The 19,794-nt window shown below is 35.4% G+C and overlaps 1 protein-coding gene across 4 annotated transcripts in view; it reads left to right on the forward strand.

The window, feature by feature from the left end:
- MEE18 (maternal effect embryo arrest 18) overlaps positions 1-19,794 on the forward strand; it is a 366,229-nt gene that overhangs the window by 207,523 nt on the left and 138,912 nt on the right. For all 4 annotated transcript variants that reach the window (XM_089800288.1, XM_089800291.1, XM_089800290.1 and 1 more), the window contains one exon: positions 12,549-12,650. In XM_089800288.1, the coding sequence (XP_089656414.1) occupies positions 12,549-12,650 (102 nt within the window). The remainder of the gene's footprint in view (positions 1-12,548; positions 12,651-19,794) is intronic.

Consider the following 19,794-nt stretch of genomic DNA (forward strand, 5'->3'; position numbering starts at 1 on the left):
CTAATAAAGTAGAAAAGGTCCTTTTTGAGTTTCATGATGGTTCAAGTGGAGGTCATTTCTCAGCTAGGACTACTACATGGAAAATTATGTGGGCAGGTTGTTACTGGCCTACACTATTTAGGGATTTTCATGTATGGATTAGGAAGTGCGTCAAATGCGCTATATTTGCAGTGAAAGAGAGGTTACCGGGAATGCCTCGACAACCAGTTCAAGTGGAACAACTCTTTATATGATGGGGAATTGACTTCATAGGCACCATAAGTCCATCCTCTTGTGCTGGACATCGGTTGATTTTGACAACAACTGATTATTTCACAAGGTGGATAGAGGCAATTGCTTTGAAGGATGCTAATGGACCTGTTGTTCTAAACTTTTATGAAGATATTGTGACTATGTTTGGTGTACCTGATTCCTTCATCTCTAATAATGCATTGGCATTTGTTAGTTTAAGAGTTGTTGATTAGGCTTTTAAAAATGGGATATAGTTGAATACTTCTTCTAATTATTACCCCTAGGGTAATGGGTTGGGAAAATCTACAAATAAGAATCTGATCAAGAAAATCAAGCGAACATTGCAGGAAATCAAAGGGAGACGCATTCTAAGTTGAAGACTGCATTGTGGGTTAATCGGATAATATCTAAGCAAGCTATTGGAAGTTCTCCCTATGTGCTAGGTTTATGGTAAAGAAGCACAATAACCTATTTCTACAGAATTACCTACAATAGATATGTTAAGCCAACTGATGTTATTTGAAGAAGGAGAACCTATGGGAGTCAGGTATTCTCAATTGATGGAGTTAGAAGAAGCCATAAATAAGGCTATGCAGCAATTGGAATATCATCAGCTGCAAACAAATCCATTATTTGACAAGAAAGCGACCTCAAATCTTTTCAAGGAAGGGGACTTGGTTTTAAGGTGGGATGTACTAAAAAGTAGACCTAGTCATCATTACAAGTTTGATCATATGTGGAGTGGACCATTTGTGATTTTAGATTGCAAGGCGCATAATGCATATCAACTGATAACAGTGGAAAGAAATGTACTATCTATCCTTGTGAATGGGATACAACTCAAGCGTTGTTTTGAGGTATGATCTATTAGTCCTGTCTTGTGTATATTAGGTTAGGTTTCATGCTTTCTTCAATAAATGCATTTGCATATTAGTTTAGGTTTTCCCTAAGTGTTGTTTAAGCACATTTCTTTGTTTTTTTTTCTAGGTAGTTTTCATGTTTTCCTTAGGTCTAGTTGTTGTTTTAAGTTGCTGGTTCAGTTCAGTCAAGTCTCATTTTCATAGTTGCCCACATCATTCAATCACATACTAGTGCAGTTGCTATCTGAATGCATATACTTGGTGCATGCATAGATACACATATGACTGGTTTATGGAGCTAATGTTAAGTTCAAAAGTCTATTTTTATCATCTTGCTGTCTACTGTAATGTGCCCAATATTATTAAATAATAGTATTTTATTATGTGGCCAAAAATCAATCTTTTTAATGTCTTGGGCCCACACTTTATTTATTTTTAGTACTTGTCGACCTATCGGCATTTTTGTAATCTTTCGAGAAACCTTTCCGAAGCCGTTTGTAAGGCCTTCTTGTAGGTTGTTTTAGGCATGCGATTTGGGATTATTTTCTTTGTACTGCAAATTCTTGTTAGAGTTCTCTATTGTTCGCTATTTCGGAAGTGAAAGATCTTCCCTACTTGGCTTTTTGATTTCAATGGGATTCAATCCTCACCCTATTCCATTGCCTGTAATACTTAGCTTGGATCTGACAAATTGAAGCACCATCTTAGTTTGTGAGTATTAATTGGAGAATCTCGGTAATCAATATCTATTCATGCTTGGCATTTATTTGATGGAGTTTTGTTCTAATATTTTTTGCATATGGGTTTGTATGCTCTTTCCAGTTTTTGTACAATACCCGATGTACTCCATACACATCCTCCGTACCTCTCCTTGCATTCGTAGTCCTCCATCTGTACAACTCCCTCCATTCATACTCCTCCCTCCATCTGTACTCCTCCCTCCATCAACTGTACTACCTCCCTCCATTTGTACTCCTTGCTCCATCCATCATTCATACAACGCCCCTCCGTACTCCATACACTACCATTTTCGATCTTCCATATTTTGCATTTCATATTCCATACATTTCCATCCCCTCCGTACTTCATTTTTGATCTTTCACTACCAACCACCATACAGGATATGTACGCCACATTTCATATATCCCTCCGTATTCACAAAAGGTTTGATGTATGGTCTTCTATCCATCACACTCCTCTTTGTCTGGACAAGGGACATTGCAGTGGTATTAGAGCTAGTGATCTTGCCAACTTTTTGAGATGATTGAGAGATTTTGGGATTAGGATCTCACTATGGCGCCCAACAACAATGGAGAGTGGTGGATAAAGGCACTAAAAAAGATTGGCAAAGAGCTTAGCAAGGGTGTTGATCTTTCATTAGATATATCAGAAGTTTTTTGTCTAAGGTGGACTAATTACCTTGAAGACTTATACAAAGAATCCTTTCTTTGTTTAAGGATGCCTTAAGTCAACCCAAACTTTTGAGACACCATGAGAAGGAAATAAGGTTGGGAGTTACAACATGTCTCAGTGAGATCTTGAGAATTTTGGCTCCTTACGCACTGTACGATGATAACACAATGATAGAAATATTGCACTTGATTGTTGATAGCTTTCAAGCCTTGATGACTTCAACAGAGATCCATTTGGTAAGAGATTTACAATATTGGAGAATTGCGCAAATGTCCAAGTCGGTAATCTTCTCTTAGATCTAGAGTTGCGAGACTTGATCCAAGATATGTTTCATCACTTCTTGGTCACAATCAAGGAGTGTTATGGTACCAGGGTTTCAGTTACTACGGAGAAACTTATGTTTCATGCATTTAAGAGATGGATGAAATACCCCAACCGATCATATCTATGTTATGGGTCATTCCTAATCTTGAATGTGTTCCTTCTATTGCAACATGTTAATTGATCAATAACGTATTCAAGCATTGTGAAGAAAAATTGACATCTAAGTTGCACATGGCCAAGGATGTTGGTTATGGGAGTCAGAGTGATGTGGGAAATAGGGAGTCACATTAGGATTTGCAAGAATTTGTTGTTATACTTATATGTGGACAGGACCTGAAACTTGAAGATGACAAAAAGGGTGAAGAAAATGCGTGCAATAAATTCATTGAATGAACACTTGTGGATTAACTGGAAAATTCGTGCCTTATCAATGATCCTTTGTATGAGCAAGCTTGACGAATAGTTGTTCAATTGTATGGAGATGCTATTGATGATTCCTTGCAAGGGCAACCACAGTTGGTTGAATATGAAGTTTGTCCTTCAGCTGTGCCTAAGTTGTGCATGACTTCAATTTTTCCGTGTAAATGGATTCTTCATAAAATTAATAGGATCCACATGAGCTGTGAGGTTCCCATAGAGACTAATGATATCATGAAGGCTGTGGATTTGGAAATTGGTATAGTTTATGATTGGCTTCTTTGGATCTTGGTGATTACAAACACTTTCTGTTCATTGGTACGTTGGAAATGCTGACTGGTACAGTGGAAGTGTCGATTGGCATAGTGCCCAGAGGGTGGCAGTGCCAATTGACAACATGGCAACACCAACCAATATGAAGTGTTATTTGCGATGGTAGAAGTTTCAATTGGTATGGTGGCAATGTCAGTTGGTATGATGGTAGTATCAACCAATATAGTGGAAGCATTGACTGGTATAATGGAAGTATTATTTGGCATGGTAGTATCGACTAACACAAGTTCGATGTCAATGTCACTCGATGTAATGTTGATTGGCATGTTGTCGACTGGTATGGGTATGATGGAAGTGTTGCTTGACATCATTGAAATTGGCATAGTGGAAATTTCATCGGGTATGGTGCCAACATTGATTGGTATGGGTACTGTGGCAGTGTCAATTGGGTTGGAGTGCAATGCATCCATTGAAGGCATTGTATCTGCGCTGGTACATGACCATCCTCATGGAAGTAGTAAGATATATTTGAGTTATAGGATTTCACAAGAGGTTGGTCTGCATAATTCCATGAAGCTTTTGGATTTGGCCATCAATGTGTTTAATGATGGGCTCCTTGGGGATCTTGGTGGATTTGGATATAGAAATGTTTATATTAGAGTGGTGCAATGAAGCCAGGGTGGTGGTCTACTCATCTCAATTGAATTCAATTATGCATATGTGATCCTGAAGAAGTGTGTAGTTTTCAACAAACATAGCGATTTGCGTCCGCACACAGTGTGGGATCCTGGAGTTTGCGGATTGCTTGAGGAAAAGCAATGTTTGGGCGACGAGGATTTGTAATGTCCCCAATATTATTAAATAATGATATTTTGTTATGTCCCCAAAAATCAATTTTTTTAATCTCTTAGGCCCACTCTTTATTTTTGTTTAGTACTTGTTGGCGTATCGACATTTTTGTAATCTTTTGGGAAGCTTCCTTGAAGCCCTTTATAAGGCCTTCTTGTAGGTTGTTTTAGGCATGTGATTTGAGGTTCTTTTCTTTGTAGTGTGAATTCCTAGTGGAGTTCTCTATTGTTTGCCATTTCGGAAGTGAAAGATCTTCTCTACTTGGCTTTCTGGTTTCGCTGGGATTCAACCCTCACCCTATTCCGTTGCCTGTAATACTTCGCTTAGATCTGGCAAATTAGAGCATCGTCTTTGTCGGTGAGTATTAATTGGAGAATATTGGTATTCAATATCTATTCATGTTTGACATTTATTTGATTGAGTTGTGTTCTAATATTATTTGCATGAGTTTCTATGCTCTTTCCAATTTCTGTACAATACCCTACGTACTCCATCCACCTCCCTCCGTACCTCTCCCTCCATTTGTCCTCCTCCTTCCCTCTATTAGTACTCCTCCCTCCATCGGTCGTACTACCACCCTCCACCTGTCATTCGTACTACCCCTCTCCGTACTCCTCCATACACTTCCATATTCCGCATTTCTTATTCCATACATTTCCATTCCCTCCATACTTCATATTTGATCTTCCACTACCAACCACCGTACTGAATACGTATGCCACAGTTCATATATCCCTCCATATTCACAAAAAGTTTGACGTACGGTCTTGTATCCATCGCAGTCCTCTTTCTCCGGACAAGGGACATTACATCTACCCCACCCATATGCATATACGTGGGTCAACCAACCAGATGCATTCACCCAACCCATGCATTCATACTTGTATAACTAATGTACACAACTATGAAAACTTTTCAACTCCTAAAGTTTTTACTTAAGTCTGGCTATGCATATCAATCAGCCCATCAAGCATTTTAGGTCTCATTAGAATCATTCATGTGCATTCAAAACCTAACCATCAACTTTAGGAGTCGTGTCATATCAGGTTTAGGTCATAGGAATGCATAATTTTCAGACTTTGATGCCCAATGGAGGTCAAAGGCAACTGGTCAAATGTCTAGCAGGCAGACATTTAACTGGTCACAAAAAGTGCATGTTTCATGTTTGCAATCAGATATTCTATTTGCAAATCTTTTCTATTGCAAAAGTGAAAATGAAGCTGAAATGTCCTCTTGTGTTAATTATCAAAAGATGAGTACAACTGATATATACATTTGATAAAATGCAGCCAACATGACTGAGTGTGCATGCACCTCTCACAAAAAGGGCTGTAAGAGTAGCCTCTCTACTCTACTACTAAGATATTACCTATTCTATACAAATGTAATGAACATGGAAGAAAAGAAAAGAATAGGTATGTAAATGTCATGGGTAACCAGTCATTGCCTGTGGTGAATAACTGGTTGTGTGTCCTCTCGTTTGCTTCTTAGTATCAGTTGCTCTGTGCCACACATCCAAAACTTTAGTTGTGCTCTGCAGAAGAAACAAAAATGAGTTAGATCCAAAGATCTAAGCAATGCCAGTACCTCTTATACATACATATCTTATCCTATCACCATCTTGTACATTTGCATAAAGAAGGAGAGATATATCAACATTAGATCATAAATCACATGCATATATCAGAAGTACGAGAAGAGTTACTTGAAACCTTTTTACTCAGTGGTTTTCCTTTTAACAAGTGACAAGTTACAGTATGTGACAAGATATAGTATGCAGAAATAACATAACATGGTACACTACAAAGCAGAGTGATTGTGATACACCCGTTAAAATAAGATTTATATAATGAAATATAAAATGAATGATTAATATAAATAATAATATAATTATAAGATTATAATATAATATCACACATTATATTATATTATAATAATAACAATATTATTTAATATAAATGAATTAAATGATAATTAAGTATTAAATAAACTAATAAAACATTATTATTAATAATTGAAATATAAAATTGAATTATATATAATTATATATAAATAATAAATTGAATTTTAATAAACATTAAAAACATAGTAATATTAATATATAATAATTAAAGTTAACAAAAAGACATCTTTTCATATAGTATAGTATATAAGGAAACATTTTACATCAATAAGGGATACATGGAAAAAATTGAATATTGAAAAACAAGGAGTTTATTGAACATATATAATTAAAACCTAAATTTGAAATATGCATATGAGTGATCATTACAGTGAGCAAGACATGCATGAAGATAGCAGGCAAGGAATACATGCATTCAGGGGTGAAGGAAATCACATTCTATAATCAGTATGATGCAGTAGCAAGAAGCAATGCACAGATGCAGAAATGGTATTGATGAAGATATTATCAACACTTTGTTACTTAAACCTTTGTAATAAAGGTGTCATTTCAGAACAATATAGCAATTACAAAAGTGCAGAAAAGACAAAAATGTGGGAAAAAGCCAGCTTCAAACAGCATCATATTGCACAAATTTGAGGGAAATACATTCATTATTATTAGATAATTCTGGAAATGAAAGCACTAAACTAGTGACAGGACTGAGATATATTCATGTGAGAACATGTATCAGTTCACTTGAATGAAAATGTGTGATAGAGTTATGTGTTGTGAAGATGTGTTATCATCTCAACAACCAACTAGCAGAAACAAGAATGAGAAGCCATAGCACAGCATCTACAGTTGAATGCTAAAGTATTCAGCTGGAGAATCCATAGCTATCCTGAATAAAGAAAAGGCATCTACAGTAATGATCATCCAGCAATTGTAACAAACACCATTTGAGGCAGAGAAACTGGGCTTATGCCGTAAAGTTTGTATGCAATGTGTGTGCTAAACAGGTGTTCCCAGAAAATAAACAAGAATGAATGCCAAGATTAAAAGAAGACATAAGCCCAGCTGCAGATCTAGACAAAATCAAGAATCGAATAAAGGAAAACATGCCCATAGAATACCCAGTTTGAGATTTGAAATTGCTGCAACTGTTTAATTTAGTAAAATATGCAAAACTCATGTGTTAAAAAGGAAAAGATAACAGTAAAAATCCCTCATGGGTTTTACAGCAAGGAAAATAAGACGAGAGATCTGGAAATGTTATATATTAGAAGGTGCCCTTTTTGGCTATTTGTATGGAAAATTTGATGTCTGGAAAGATAAAACTCTCAGTGGTAGCAAGTAAATGGTACTTGTAAAACGTTTAGCAATGGTATCCAAATGAAATTTTACCAAAACTTATCCATGGTGTCATCAGTATGTGTAGATGTGCTCAGAAAATCATCAGAAAAACAAGAAGTAAAAGAACCCTTCTTGTCAAAGTAAATATACAGAGACACCCATGAAAGATTTTGGAATCTACCGGAAAACTATGAACTCCAGCCGTAGGGAAATGCATGGAAAAGAAGCAAATACGATGACCTTCATTAGCATATTCTGCAGAAGAAAAGATAGGAAGTAAAATCAGTTCTGCAAAGAAACTCACCAGCAATTCTCCAAACATAGCAGAGATGTTACAAAGCAAAAACCCAGTTGCGGCCTAAAAAAAGGCTCAAAAAAAATGGCGACATCCTCCAGCAGCTGCCATATAATATACAACAGAAAATGATAGGTAAATGACATCAATATATTCAGTCACACAAAAGACAGGTAATAACAACAGTACAAATGAGAACAAAAATAAGAGAAACAACCAAAAGTGCAAACATTTTAACCAGGGGAGCAATGTTGTTACCTTCATTTGCTCATATATCAAGCACACGATCCCTATTGGCGGCAAACCCAGGTAATAAGAGTGAATTTTTCCTGTCACAATTTATGAGGAAATCTCATCAATGACAGCATCAGGCTCAGAGTTAGCAAAACGGCATAAGAAAATGGAGAAAATGCAGAGTAATAGTTTGAAGCCAGATGTAGAAGCCCAAACAGAGAGGAAGCTCATACCTGGCGGCAAGGTAAAGGCAACATGATACCCTTGAAGCAGCTGCTCAATTTTTCTTCTTAGCATTTCTAAAATGCGAAAATGGCAAATGTGATGGTATTTTTGTTTTAGGGTTGCAAAGATACTTGGAGTGTGTGTTGCCATGTTGCCTTCTCTTGGCCAAGTGGAGTTATACCTTTTTGAATTTGCCTTGTGATACTATCAGCCAATTTTTATTAAAAACTTGGGGAAATTGAGGAACCTAAAAAAACCGCTAAAATTTAACTAAATACATTTAATGAGTTGATTAAAGAGAACACAAAAGAAACAAGCAGAGTTTAGATATATATAAATGCCCCCCAATGCAGAAAATTAACTGGTAAACAAAATGATATCATTTTTTCCCTTAATCCTACTGTCTTCTAACATGGCTGAGTCATTTTCGAAAACTCGCCGATTACTCAACGATTAAATTAAAAAAATAGCGAGTTTTTACTCTGATTAAATTTGCCAAAAACTCGCCTAAGTAAAAAACTCGGCGATTAGTGGCAAATCACCGATTATGCGAACTATGATATCGACAATATATGTTTAGCTGATCAAGTAAGACTTTGGAGTTTTAATGTATATTTTATTATATTGGTTTTGCATTGTTTTATTGTAATTAGTATTCCTTGTATTCATAATTTGTAAGTCAATTAAGTAATATTAAATTTTCAATGCAAAATTAATATTAATATTTTCAATCTAGAGGTAAGAAGATCGTATGACTCATCCTTAATGACACAGAGATTATTTCGAAGGGAAGGGATCTTTTTGTTTGATAAAGTCCTAATGAAGAGGTGAGTGAGTTATGTTTTGCCAAGTGGTAGAATTGTTTTGGAGTTAGAGTAATTCTAGGAGTTGGTTTGGGTCGAATTTGACTTTGCTTATGCAGATTTGGAGGTCTTTATGGCCAGTTGGAGCATTTTTGGGGCAGTTTAGCATGACTCATAGGTTTTATAATGTCTTAGTGGAGTTTATGAGGCAGTTTGTCGTTATTTTTGATAAGTACTGACTCCTATTTTGGAGGCTTTTTCAATGGATTTGACCGCAAGGTGTTTGTACTTAGTCCTTTGGACTCTTGTTTATTTGACAATTCTGATTATGTACAGAAGACATTTTGTGGCATATTTTCTAGTGTCGAGCGTATTTTTTGACATCTTTTCTGTAAATCATTCCGGATTTGAATATATATTTTGATAGGAACCTTTCTGAAAGTAAACCTTCTTTCTGTCTATTCCTTTGTGTGAACTTTTGATTCATAATGTAGGAAGTGAATCTTAGGATTCCTTGTTTTTTGTCTCATTTCTCACCTAGTTGTAGGGTGTGCTTTGTTTGTAGGTTATAATTCGCGTCTTTATTTGAGATAGTTATGTGAATGTCTTTATTTTCCTTGACTCTCATTATTAGGACCTTATTATGAAACATTTATGCAAACCCATATAGGATTGAAGTGTTTGTCTACAAGAAGGGTCTTACTATTTGTTATCAGTTATATGTTTAATATTAATAAGTTTTTTGGTGTATCACCTATTAGCTAGGTTCAGATTTTTAAGGTTTTCTTTCTGCATCCTTTTCCCCTTTTCCTATCACGTCTAGTTTGTCTCAATATTCTAAACTTAGGTGATTATTATAAGGAGCTGACCCATAAGCCGAAGATTCACTCAACTCAATAGGAAAAGCCATCTATGAGTGATTCAATGTTGACTGAAATTTCCAGTTCATTTCTGTGAGTTTAGTAGGGTGCAAATTTCAGGCCATACTCTCCTTCCATGCAAATTTATGTACGAATGTAGAATGGGTGCCATACTCTCCTTCCTAGATAAATGTTATAGAAGTAGTTTCCAGGTTAACTTTTCATGTGGGATTTGGAAAAAAAAATTGTTGAGCGCAATCAAGGAAAATAACCCAATAAAGATGGCGATAGCTTCATATTAAATAGACTTTGATGTGAATGTTTCAATTCCGTAGAGATGAACTACTAGTCAAAAGATTTATTTAGAGACGTTGAGGACAACATTATCATTTCCTTGGTTGCAATTAGGTGGGAAAATCCTTGATTCTTTGTGTTATTTGTTAAAAGTGACCTTTGTCAAAGGTTAATTAGTTTACTGTTTTTCTGCGAATTTGTGAGCTTTATTAATCTCTCCAAAACATGTAAATTAAAGCCAGTTATTAACCCTAGAAAGCTTGTTATTCATGAAAACTTATAAATACAAGGTAATTTGTAATGTAAAGGAGGGGGAGATTAGGGAAACCATGAAGAATTTCCAAGAGGAAGTTTTGGATTTGCAATAAGTACATACCCATCTTTGAAGTTGTGTGATTTAAAGAAACAATTAAGAACGCATTTAGTCATATGTCTTGAATGTGTTCGATCATTATTATTGCTTACTGTTTGTATGATGAGTTGGTAATCTCTTACATAATGGTGGAATCCTATAATCTTTCTAATCTATGTAATTGATATGATGAAAGGCATTCATTTCGTGGTATCTTGATGTGAATGTACTAGGATAGTGTATCTTTTTGTATGTCAGGGTCTACTATCCATTTTTTTGTCATTATTACATTATTTGCCCAAACCCACCTTGCAATTTTTTGTTCACTTGAAATGTCAAATTCATGTGTACTTTTGAGGTTTCTGTTGTTTTCTTTCTTAGTTTCGTGTTCTCTCCTTTATGTACTTTCAGGTTAAAAGTAGAAAGAAAATTACAAATAACCTTATCATATGAGGGAGCTTGCCCTCTCAAATGTGGAGGAAGATTGCAATCCAATAGTAATCGAGTTGCAGTCTATCCAATTGTTGACATGATTCTCACTGTCCACAGGGCAAATAGGGTCATTTTTGAAGAAACACTTGCAATGACAAATCTGTTTAGCAACAGTACATGTATTTCTTCATGAGGAGTCTGAATATATATTTGGACATTTTCAGCAACTAATCTCTCTGAAGCAGTTCATATAAGTGGGTTGTAACTTGTAAAGCATGTGGTAACTTTGAAATTGCAAGTCACAATACAGAAAAAGAGGTTCATCTTCACAACTAGGTCACAAACATTCGATGGAGACTGGCTTGTGACTGAAGTGTATATGCTCTGCTGTAACCTGTGCATATTCTGAAGGCATCCAAATCTTAGTGTGATAGTATCGTCTTTCAAAATTTACTGTCAGTGGTTGGTAATAGATTATAGAGTATGCCTGGAACAGTAGAATCATTTGCCATCTCTTATTGCTCGAGTTGTATATGGATGTGGGTATGGACTAAGGTTGTGGCGAGCAGCCAAGTATCTGTCATTAACAAATGTCAGTCATAAACTGTAAGCTCCAGTTTCTTTCTTGTAATCTTTGCTATGCAAATTTGTATTGCTGTAAATCTTTAAAAGAATGGTTGTAATTCTGGATGTGAATACCATTGAAACATTAAATATTCGACAAACAGCTGTTAATTCCAGGCCAGGGAATAGACCGTTACAGGAAGCTAGCAAAGTGTTCAACAAAATTACAGCTGAGAGCAAAGGACATATTTTGAGTATTAAATGCATACAGGTGTTTGCCTAAATACCTAAGTATTGTCTGTATGATTGGTGATTAAATTCCAGCTAGAACCAGTGGGGGTTCTTACACTCTTACAGTGTCAATTTAATTATTAAGAATCATACCTTTACCCTATTTCAAAACAGTACACATCTCTTGTTTGTTTCTAAATGTTAAAGTATTTGAGCACTTTGCAAGCAACACGACATAGACCTGAGACTCTGAAGACAATTGAAGCATGCAAAATTGTTTGTTATAATGTCTGAAATCCAAACTTAAGAGAAAGAGTGCAAAACAAAAAAAAAAAAAAAGGCAAAGTGGTAGTGGATCATACATAGACAAAATGACATTCTATTTGACTTTAATCTACATAAAATTATGTTTTACAGATTAAGAAAGTATTTATCTTTGGCGTGTTTTTTATTGCAACATTTTTGTTTTTCTTAATGTTATGGATTCACTAAAAGAGATAAGGTGAATGGATTTGCTAAGCTTAACTTTTTCATTTTTGGTGCTTTGCAAGAATATATATTTTATGGTAATTATTTATTGCTGCCATGCTCCAGGCATATGGAGGATCTTTCTTTTCTACAGTTCTAAATAGCTAATTTTGTTGTAATTGTAGGTGTTCCCTATCGTCAATGAATCGGTACTGGAGCAGTTGAGTAAAGTGGATTGTATTGTTTATGCAATGGGATCTCTTTTTACCTCGATTTGTCCTTCACTGGTGACCCTCTTGTGCTATTGTACCTGTGTGTTTCTCATGCATTTGTATGACATACAAATAAGAGCATATAACTATATACATAGTCAATATCTGAATTATTGAAGAAAAAGCATATATGGTACTTTTGTTCTGTATGTTTTAATTCCACGTCTCCTCTAAAAATATTAGTAAGATGTATGGATATGAATAATATTTACAAGTTATAGTGCAGTTTGTACATTCTAATTCGCAGGATTGTTTTGTATGTTGCAGCATGCTTTAAACTGTCTTCTATTTCTGTTTGAATGTTTAAAATGGTCTGGAAGTAGCTGGTTCATGTCTTTTAGAAGGGTAAAAGATGGAATGCCGGTGATGTGCAAGTTGAATGTGAGACATGACATCTTGTTATCTTTTTAGGCATAGCTATGATATTTAACCATGCTGAGGTATCAAGAACCATGTATACTATGGTTCTAGTATTGATATTGTTGGTGAAAGATCCCTGATAGATGCCGTTGCTGATCTACTGTAGTTTTTAAATTAATAAACTATATTTTCCTGTGATTTCTTTGATGGTCTTTGAGAATAGACAGAAGTTGCAGAAGGTTTTGTTTTTGTTTTGTGTTTTTTGATAGTTTTCACAGTAGTAATGAATAATGAACAATAAACATGAGAGGAGACTGAAAATAAATAAGAACATAGAGCCAAATCAGAATTGCTATAAATCGAACCAGGCAGATTTCTAATTTATAAAGCCAAATAATAAATCCAATGCAGTTCCAAGGAGCTTACATCCAACAATGATGCCAAACTGCCGCAAATGGCAGCCGTAAGACTGCAAGGAATCACGTCCCAGCGGAAAGAATCAATCTGTAACGCTGAAACTATAAATCTACAACCTGAATCCACAATAAAGAATGGTGTACTCTATCCTTGATAGCAACACACACTGTCTGAAGAATCCAATGCCAATAACTGCTGAGGGCTACGTCCCAGCCAATCCAGAACCTGGGGTTTGTGTCCCAGATGAAGAATTGCTCTCTCAGAGCCAATTCACAAAAACAAGTTTTTCAATATGCAAAAGATGATCTTAGAATGAAGCTTCCATCTCCTTATAACCCCCTCTCAATTGCAAATCAAACCCTAAGTGTCTCCAAGTGGTGTTGTGTAGTGAAAATGTTATAATTTCTTATTTTAAAGTGGTCATGTTACTAGAAAATGACCTTTTTCCTCATAGATAGAATTCCATTCACTGAAATGCCCTGAGACCAAAGAGAAAGATTTAGAGAATTTTGAGACCTTTCCAATGAGCTATCACACCATAGGATGCGCATCTAGATGAGGCCAAAAAACCCCTTATTACTCCAAAATGGCTAAAACTTAACCTTATTTAATTTATTTAATCACCAACTTGGAGAATATTTAAATATATTAAAATATTTCCCAAATGGTCCCAAAAGGCCCAAAAATGGCCAATCAAACATGAATCTAACCTTGTCACCTATTTGTGACTGATGCCGAACAAGATGGGTCAACTGGCAGTCCATCCCTAAAATCTAGGGATGCTCCTAAAAATTAGGAGACAGCCCCAATCAACCAAAATTGAGTCCCAATGACTCTCCCCTACTGTGTGCACCTCTGAGAGAACTGTCACTGAAATGGGAGTTCCTCCTAAAAATAGGAATGCCTCCTAAAAAATCGGAGATGCACTCTAAGTTTCCAAAACGTTCGCTGAGGTCTCCAAATGCTTCCTAGACCACTCCTAGTCAATCCCTACAAATTAGGAATCCCTCCTAAATTGTAGGAAACTATTGTCTACTGCTCCAAACTACTTGGGAAGCTCATGCATGACTCTCAAAGCCCCTGGGTTGGTTCCCTCTACGCTCTGTTGGTCTATGCGAACCAGATAATAGATCAACCCTGCTAGAAATGTTGTCACTAAGGAAGGGCAGAAATTGGGGACAGGACAGTTGTTATGACTCTCCAAAATGTCCAATGTACTCTTTATGATATCCTGAAGCTTTTAATTGTCTGCATTTTCAAACAAAGTAATGGCAAGAAATGACAAGCCTGGTCTTTTGTACATAATATGCATTTTGACAGTAGAATAAGACAAACCCTAAAATGGTTTGTGTTTATGTGAGTTATCGATGTGCTCAGACAATCACCATGCAATCAACCCTCCATGTAGCCAACACGATCACAATGCAATTTATGAGTGACCTATAGATTACTTATGAATGACACCATATCATACTAAATACATGAGGACTGGTGGCATGATGGTCTGCCTAGTCCATCCATCATCATGTGGCCACCTATCATGCTTTCACTTCAACAAAATGCATCCATCAATTGTATTGGCATATATTATAATGTACTTTATTACATACTATCATATTTTTTTCTCATCCACTTGCGATTCATTCTTTCTATCATTCCATAACTATATTTGCAATGCATTATCATATCTCATATCAACTTTTCGATAGCATTATATATTTGTCATAGTTAGATGCCAACATATTCCATACTTGTCTGCATTTCACAAATACAATCAAGTTGCATTATTCCATATCTCACAAACTCACTTGAAAAATGCTATCATTCGATTAGTATATTAATCAGATAATGTTGAAATGATTGCTATAATAATCACTTAACTATTGATACCGATTATTGCAGTAACTGGTCCAGGACAAAGATCCATTATTTACCATGAGCAAATTAAGTTTAACGATTGGTTAAGATATCAATCAAACCTTTTATGATCGGATTGAGAAGCTGTGCATCCATTGCATCTTCTCATCCTTGGATCGCATATATAATATGTTGTTCGATTCATTCTCGCATGGGACCTGAGAATATTTATTTTATATATTTCAAATCGTTATTGGAATTGCTCAGATTGAGCATTGGCCATATAAGCTATCTATAGGTTGCAAGCATCATTGCCCAATCAGAGGCAGCACCAAATTGCAGGGATAAATTGTAATATCAGAACAACATTTCATACTTTATTTTATGGATAAAGGCAATATTCAGAAACAACAATTGTACGTCGGAGTTATCAACTAGATACTGTTAAAGGATACATCCGACACAACATCTTTAGTGAGTAATTAGGTTTCTTACCAAGAGAATGCAAATATCTACCTTGAGAGATTGCAAGAATTACAGAGTTACTTGTACACACAGTGTCATCATTGCATAGTAATATTGTATATAAGATACAACATAAGGCTTTGTTCAATTATATTACAGCAGCATCATAATCAGAAATTTAGTAATAAAGTACATCAATACATTATATCGAAGAATTAGAGCATACATCAGACACATCATCTTTTGTGTGAATAATTAAGTCTCTAACCAACAGATCACAGATTTTCACCTTCTTGGAGATTGCAAGAATTACCTATACACACAGTTTCATCATTGCATAATAATACTGTATAGCTGCTACAGCATAAGACTGTGTTATTACATTACATAGCAGCATCATAATCAGAAATTATGTTATAGAGTGAATTAATAAATTATATTTAAGAATTATCTTCCATTACTTTCTTTCAAAACACATTATTAAACATTTCAAGATAGATTATCTTCCATTGCTTCATAAACATATCTTTGACATAGTAAGTGAAGAATTGTGGAATAAGACTCTTAGTGTCTTGGAATATAGAAAAAGGGGAAATTACACTCTTATACAGATAAGAATTTCTATGAGGAATATGCTTTTCAATCTTGAATTATGCTTTTTTGAGGATCTGGATTTAGCTGATTGTTCAGGGATAGTACATTGGTTAAGAAGTGATTGAACAAAATTGAACAACACAGAATATATAATACTTGTATAGCTAAAGAATCTGATCTTTATTCTAATTAAGAGCATAGACAAAATAAGCAGATTCTGGATGAGATATGCATATCTTGTACCTCTGACATACTTTAAATCTGGTGCCCTATAACTTTAAAAAAATAAGAATCTTCATAAAAAAGTTGAATTAGAGTATATGGTCAAAACCAAAAGGTCATCCATGTCCTTGGGAGTTGAAATGGATGCTCTGATAAGAGCAAACTGATTAAAAACTAAAAATGTTTGGATTTATCTATTACATTACCCCGAGCTGTAAGATAATAATTTGTCTGGTATTAATTCCTTGGCTGCACCTGTTGGTCCACTTAAGCATTCATTTCTATTCCAGGCCCTTTCTTGTGTTGGGTGTTCATGTTAATTTGTTGTGGGTATGTGGAGTCTGGACCACCTTTGGCTATGGCCGTTCCACAACATGCCTTATTTTATAATGAGCTGCAGAAGCTTTTGATATATGGATGATTGTCTCCTTACAGTGTATATAATGCTTCCATTTCTTGAAGGTAAACATAATAGTGTAAATCTGTGCCATAAGTTTGGACATTGGGTACTGCACTCTATGTTAGAAAATGAACAATTGTTGTAGGAATTTTTATGGTCTTGTTAAATGAAGACTGCTCCAACTGCAGATGCTGAATCATTAGTTTGATTCTAAAGAGTTATTATGAATCCTGTGCAACAAGAATCAAAGCTAAATGGTGCTGAGAATAATTGACTTGGTGCTTGTCCAATAATCAAGTAATCAATCTCATTCATTCAAGTTCTAAAATTAAACACATGCACATAATATGCTTTCATCAGTTCTATAGGAAGCAGTTACACACACGTGTGTTTGATACAGTACAGCATAGCTAGTTTCCCCAAGTTAAAAATAATTAATCACGTGCTTTTTCTCAAAGGCACACTATGCCAAAAAGATTTTATACACAGGCTTTAGAGAGCCTCAGAATCATTTAGAGTGATGGTACACACCTTGGCTGAGGCCCAGATCATATTGATACCTGTTACTGAATTTTTACTAATGTGAAAATTCAGTTTCATACAAAGCAAAAGGGTTCACAAAAGTGTATGTTCAATTCATGTTTACGATCAGTTATTCTTTTTGCAAATCCTTTCTATTCTAAGACTGAGAATTATGCTGAAATGTCCTTTTGTATTCATTATCAAAGGATGAATACAACTGATATATACATATGGTGAAATGCAAATAACATGCTGAATGTACATGCACCTCCCACACAAGGGCTGTGAGAGTAGCCCCTACTACTCCACTGCTAAGATATTATCTATTCTATACAAATGTAATGAACATGGAAGAAAGAAAAAGAATAGGTATGCAAAGATCATGGGTAACCAGTCATTGCCTGTGGTGAATGACTGGTTGTACGTCCTCTTGTTTGTTTCTTCTTGCGAGCTGCCCCGTGCCTCGCCTCCAAAGCTTCAGTTGTATCCTGCAAGGGAAAGAGAAATGATTCAGATCAAAAGACCTAAGCAATGCCAATACCTCCCCATATACATACTTATCCTATTCTAATGTCATCTTATACAGTTGCATAGAAAAGAAGGGATATATCAGCAGGAGATCATAAATCACATATGTACATCAGAAGTACGTTAAAGAACTGAATATAAACATCAAAGGGACATGCATTATGTATGAAACTTTTCGTTTATAATACTATTCTGATTAAAATGCCAGTGTCATTTATGGTAATGAAGCATTAAAGGGACGAACTAAATTAGTTTGAAACCTTTTGCTTCAGTACATAAACAATAAGAAGGCAGCATCATTCTTAAGAAGAGGGTTCATCAAATGAAATACTTAAGAGAATCAGTCAATGTGACAAATTCGTGTGCTTAATCAGTCCATAAAAGACCATGAAAATCGATTGAATGCAGCAGAATGGGTTCATGGAGATACCCCAGATCCAAATCCCTTACTGTAAATGATATGCACATCAACAATAAATGAAATAGAAACATGTTTGTGCTACAGTATAGTTCACTTCTGTATGAAAACAGCTATCATGATAGGGAACACTCTCAAAGGAGGGATATATACAGTTTACTACTTTTCAGCCAGGGAGAATGTTTAAGAGCTGATTTAGAAGTATCGCATACACATAAGAGGAACAATATGAACTGATGTAAATAGGAAAGAGAAGATAAACATCAAGACAAGCAGAAGCTTTACATTTTAGCATGGAGAGGCATAAATTCAAGAGTAGCATGAGCAATTCAGGCATCATTTCCAAAAAATGAACAACAGACAAGCAAAAATACTTTCAGAAAAGGAAAATAGTAGCTTGTCTGTTTTTGAGGAGAAAGAAAATCACTTTGTTCTTCATGAGTGAAAATGAGGTAGTATTATCTATATGCTGGAATATCTCTTATGCTTATAAGAATATCAGATGCACATGTTTTATTAAGACAAACTACTAAGAAAAGAAAGGGTTTTGTAGTAAAGTGCATCTATATTGGCAAACATGGTAAACAACTGCATCCAACATGAACCATAAAAGATGTCATAGGAAGGATGAAGCAAGCTGATTGCTCATTAATACAGCCAAATGGAAAGAGCACATACAATAATGACAAAAAGACTATAAATCTGCCAAAAGAACATCTAGATTCAGTTTGATAGTCACCCATAATTGCTATGAAGTGATGGAATTGAGCTGTAAAAAGCAACATTGGTGAAAGTGGCAGCGGGGTTTTGTGAACAGCATCAATTCAATAATGTAACTTTTTCAGGAATTTCTACTCAATTGAGATAGTTATATAAAAGGCTGCAGTTAGGAAAAGAAGAAGAAATACTCAGATCTACAGCAGAAATATTAATTCAGATGGGGTTTCATTAAGCACACCCAAGAAAAGCACTCATATTGCTTCTGTAAAACCTAGAATGCATTTTGCAAGAAACTCACATACAAAAGGGAAAGGGTTTCAAACAACTGTGAAAGTCCTACAAAAAACACAAATTTCAACAAATGATCAGATACCCAGAGGCTTAGACGCCTTAAAAGAAATCATAAGAATATGTTGAATTAGAGAGCTCAAGAACAAGCCCATGTAACTACAACACCAAGATAGGTTAAAGACCAAATATTGAGCAAGAGAGGTCATGAACCCATCAAGTGGAGGCAAGAAGAGAGGAACAAGCCGAGAGTCATAGCTAATGCCAGAGAAACACAAAACCCTCATTCAAGAAGAGATCAGTCGGCAATGCACCTATAAGTAACAACAGAAAGGTCGCCACAAAATCTTGAAGTGTAAGCAACCGCA

Source organism: Cupressus sempervirens, chromosome 9, assembly GCF_028749045.1.
Source record: "Cupressus sempervirens isolate cs-2001-9-10 chromosome 9, ASM2874904v1, whole genome shotgun sequence".
Classification (NCBI taxonomy): Eukaryota; Viridiplantae; Streptophyta; class Pinopsida; order Cupressales; family Cupressaceae; genus Cupressus; species Cupressus sempervirens.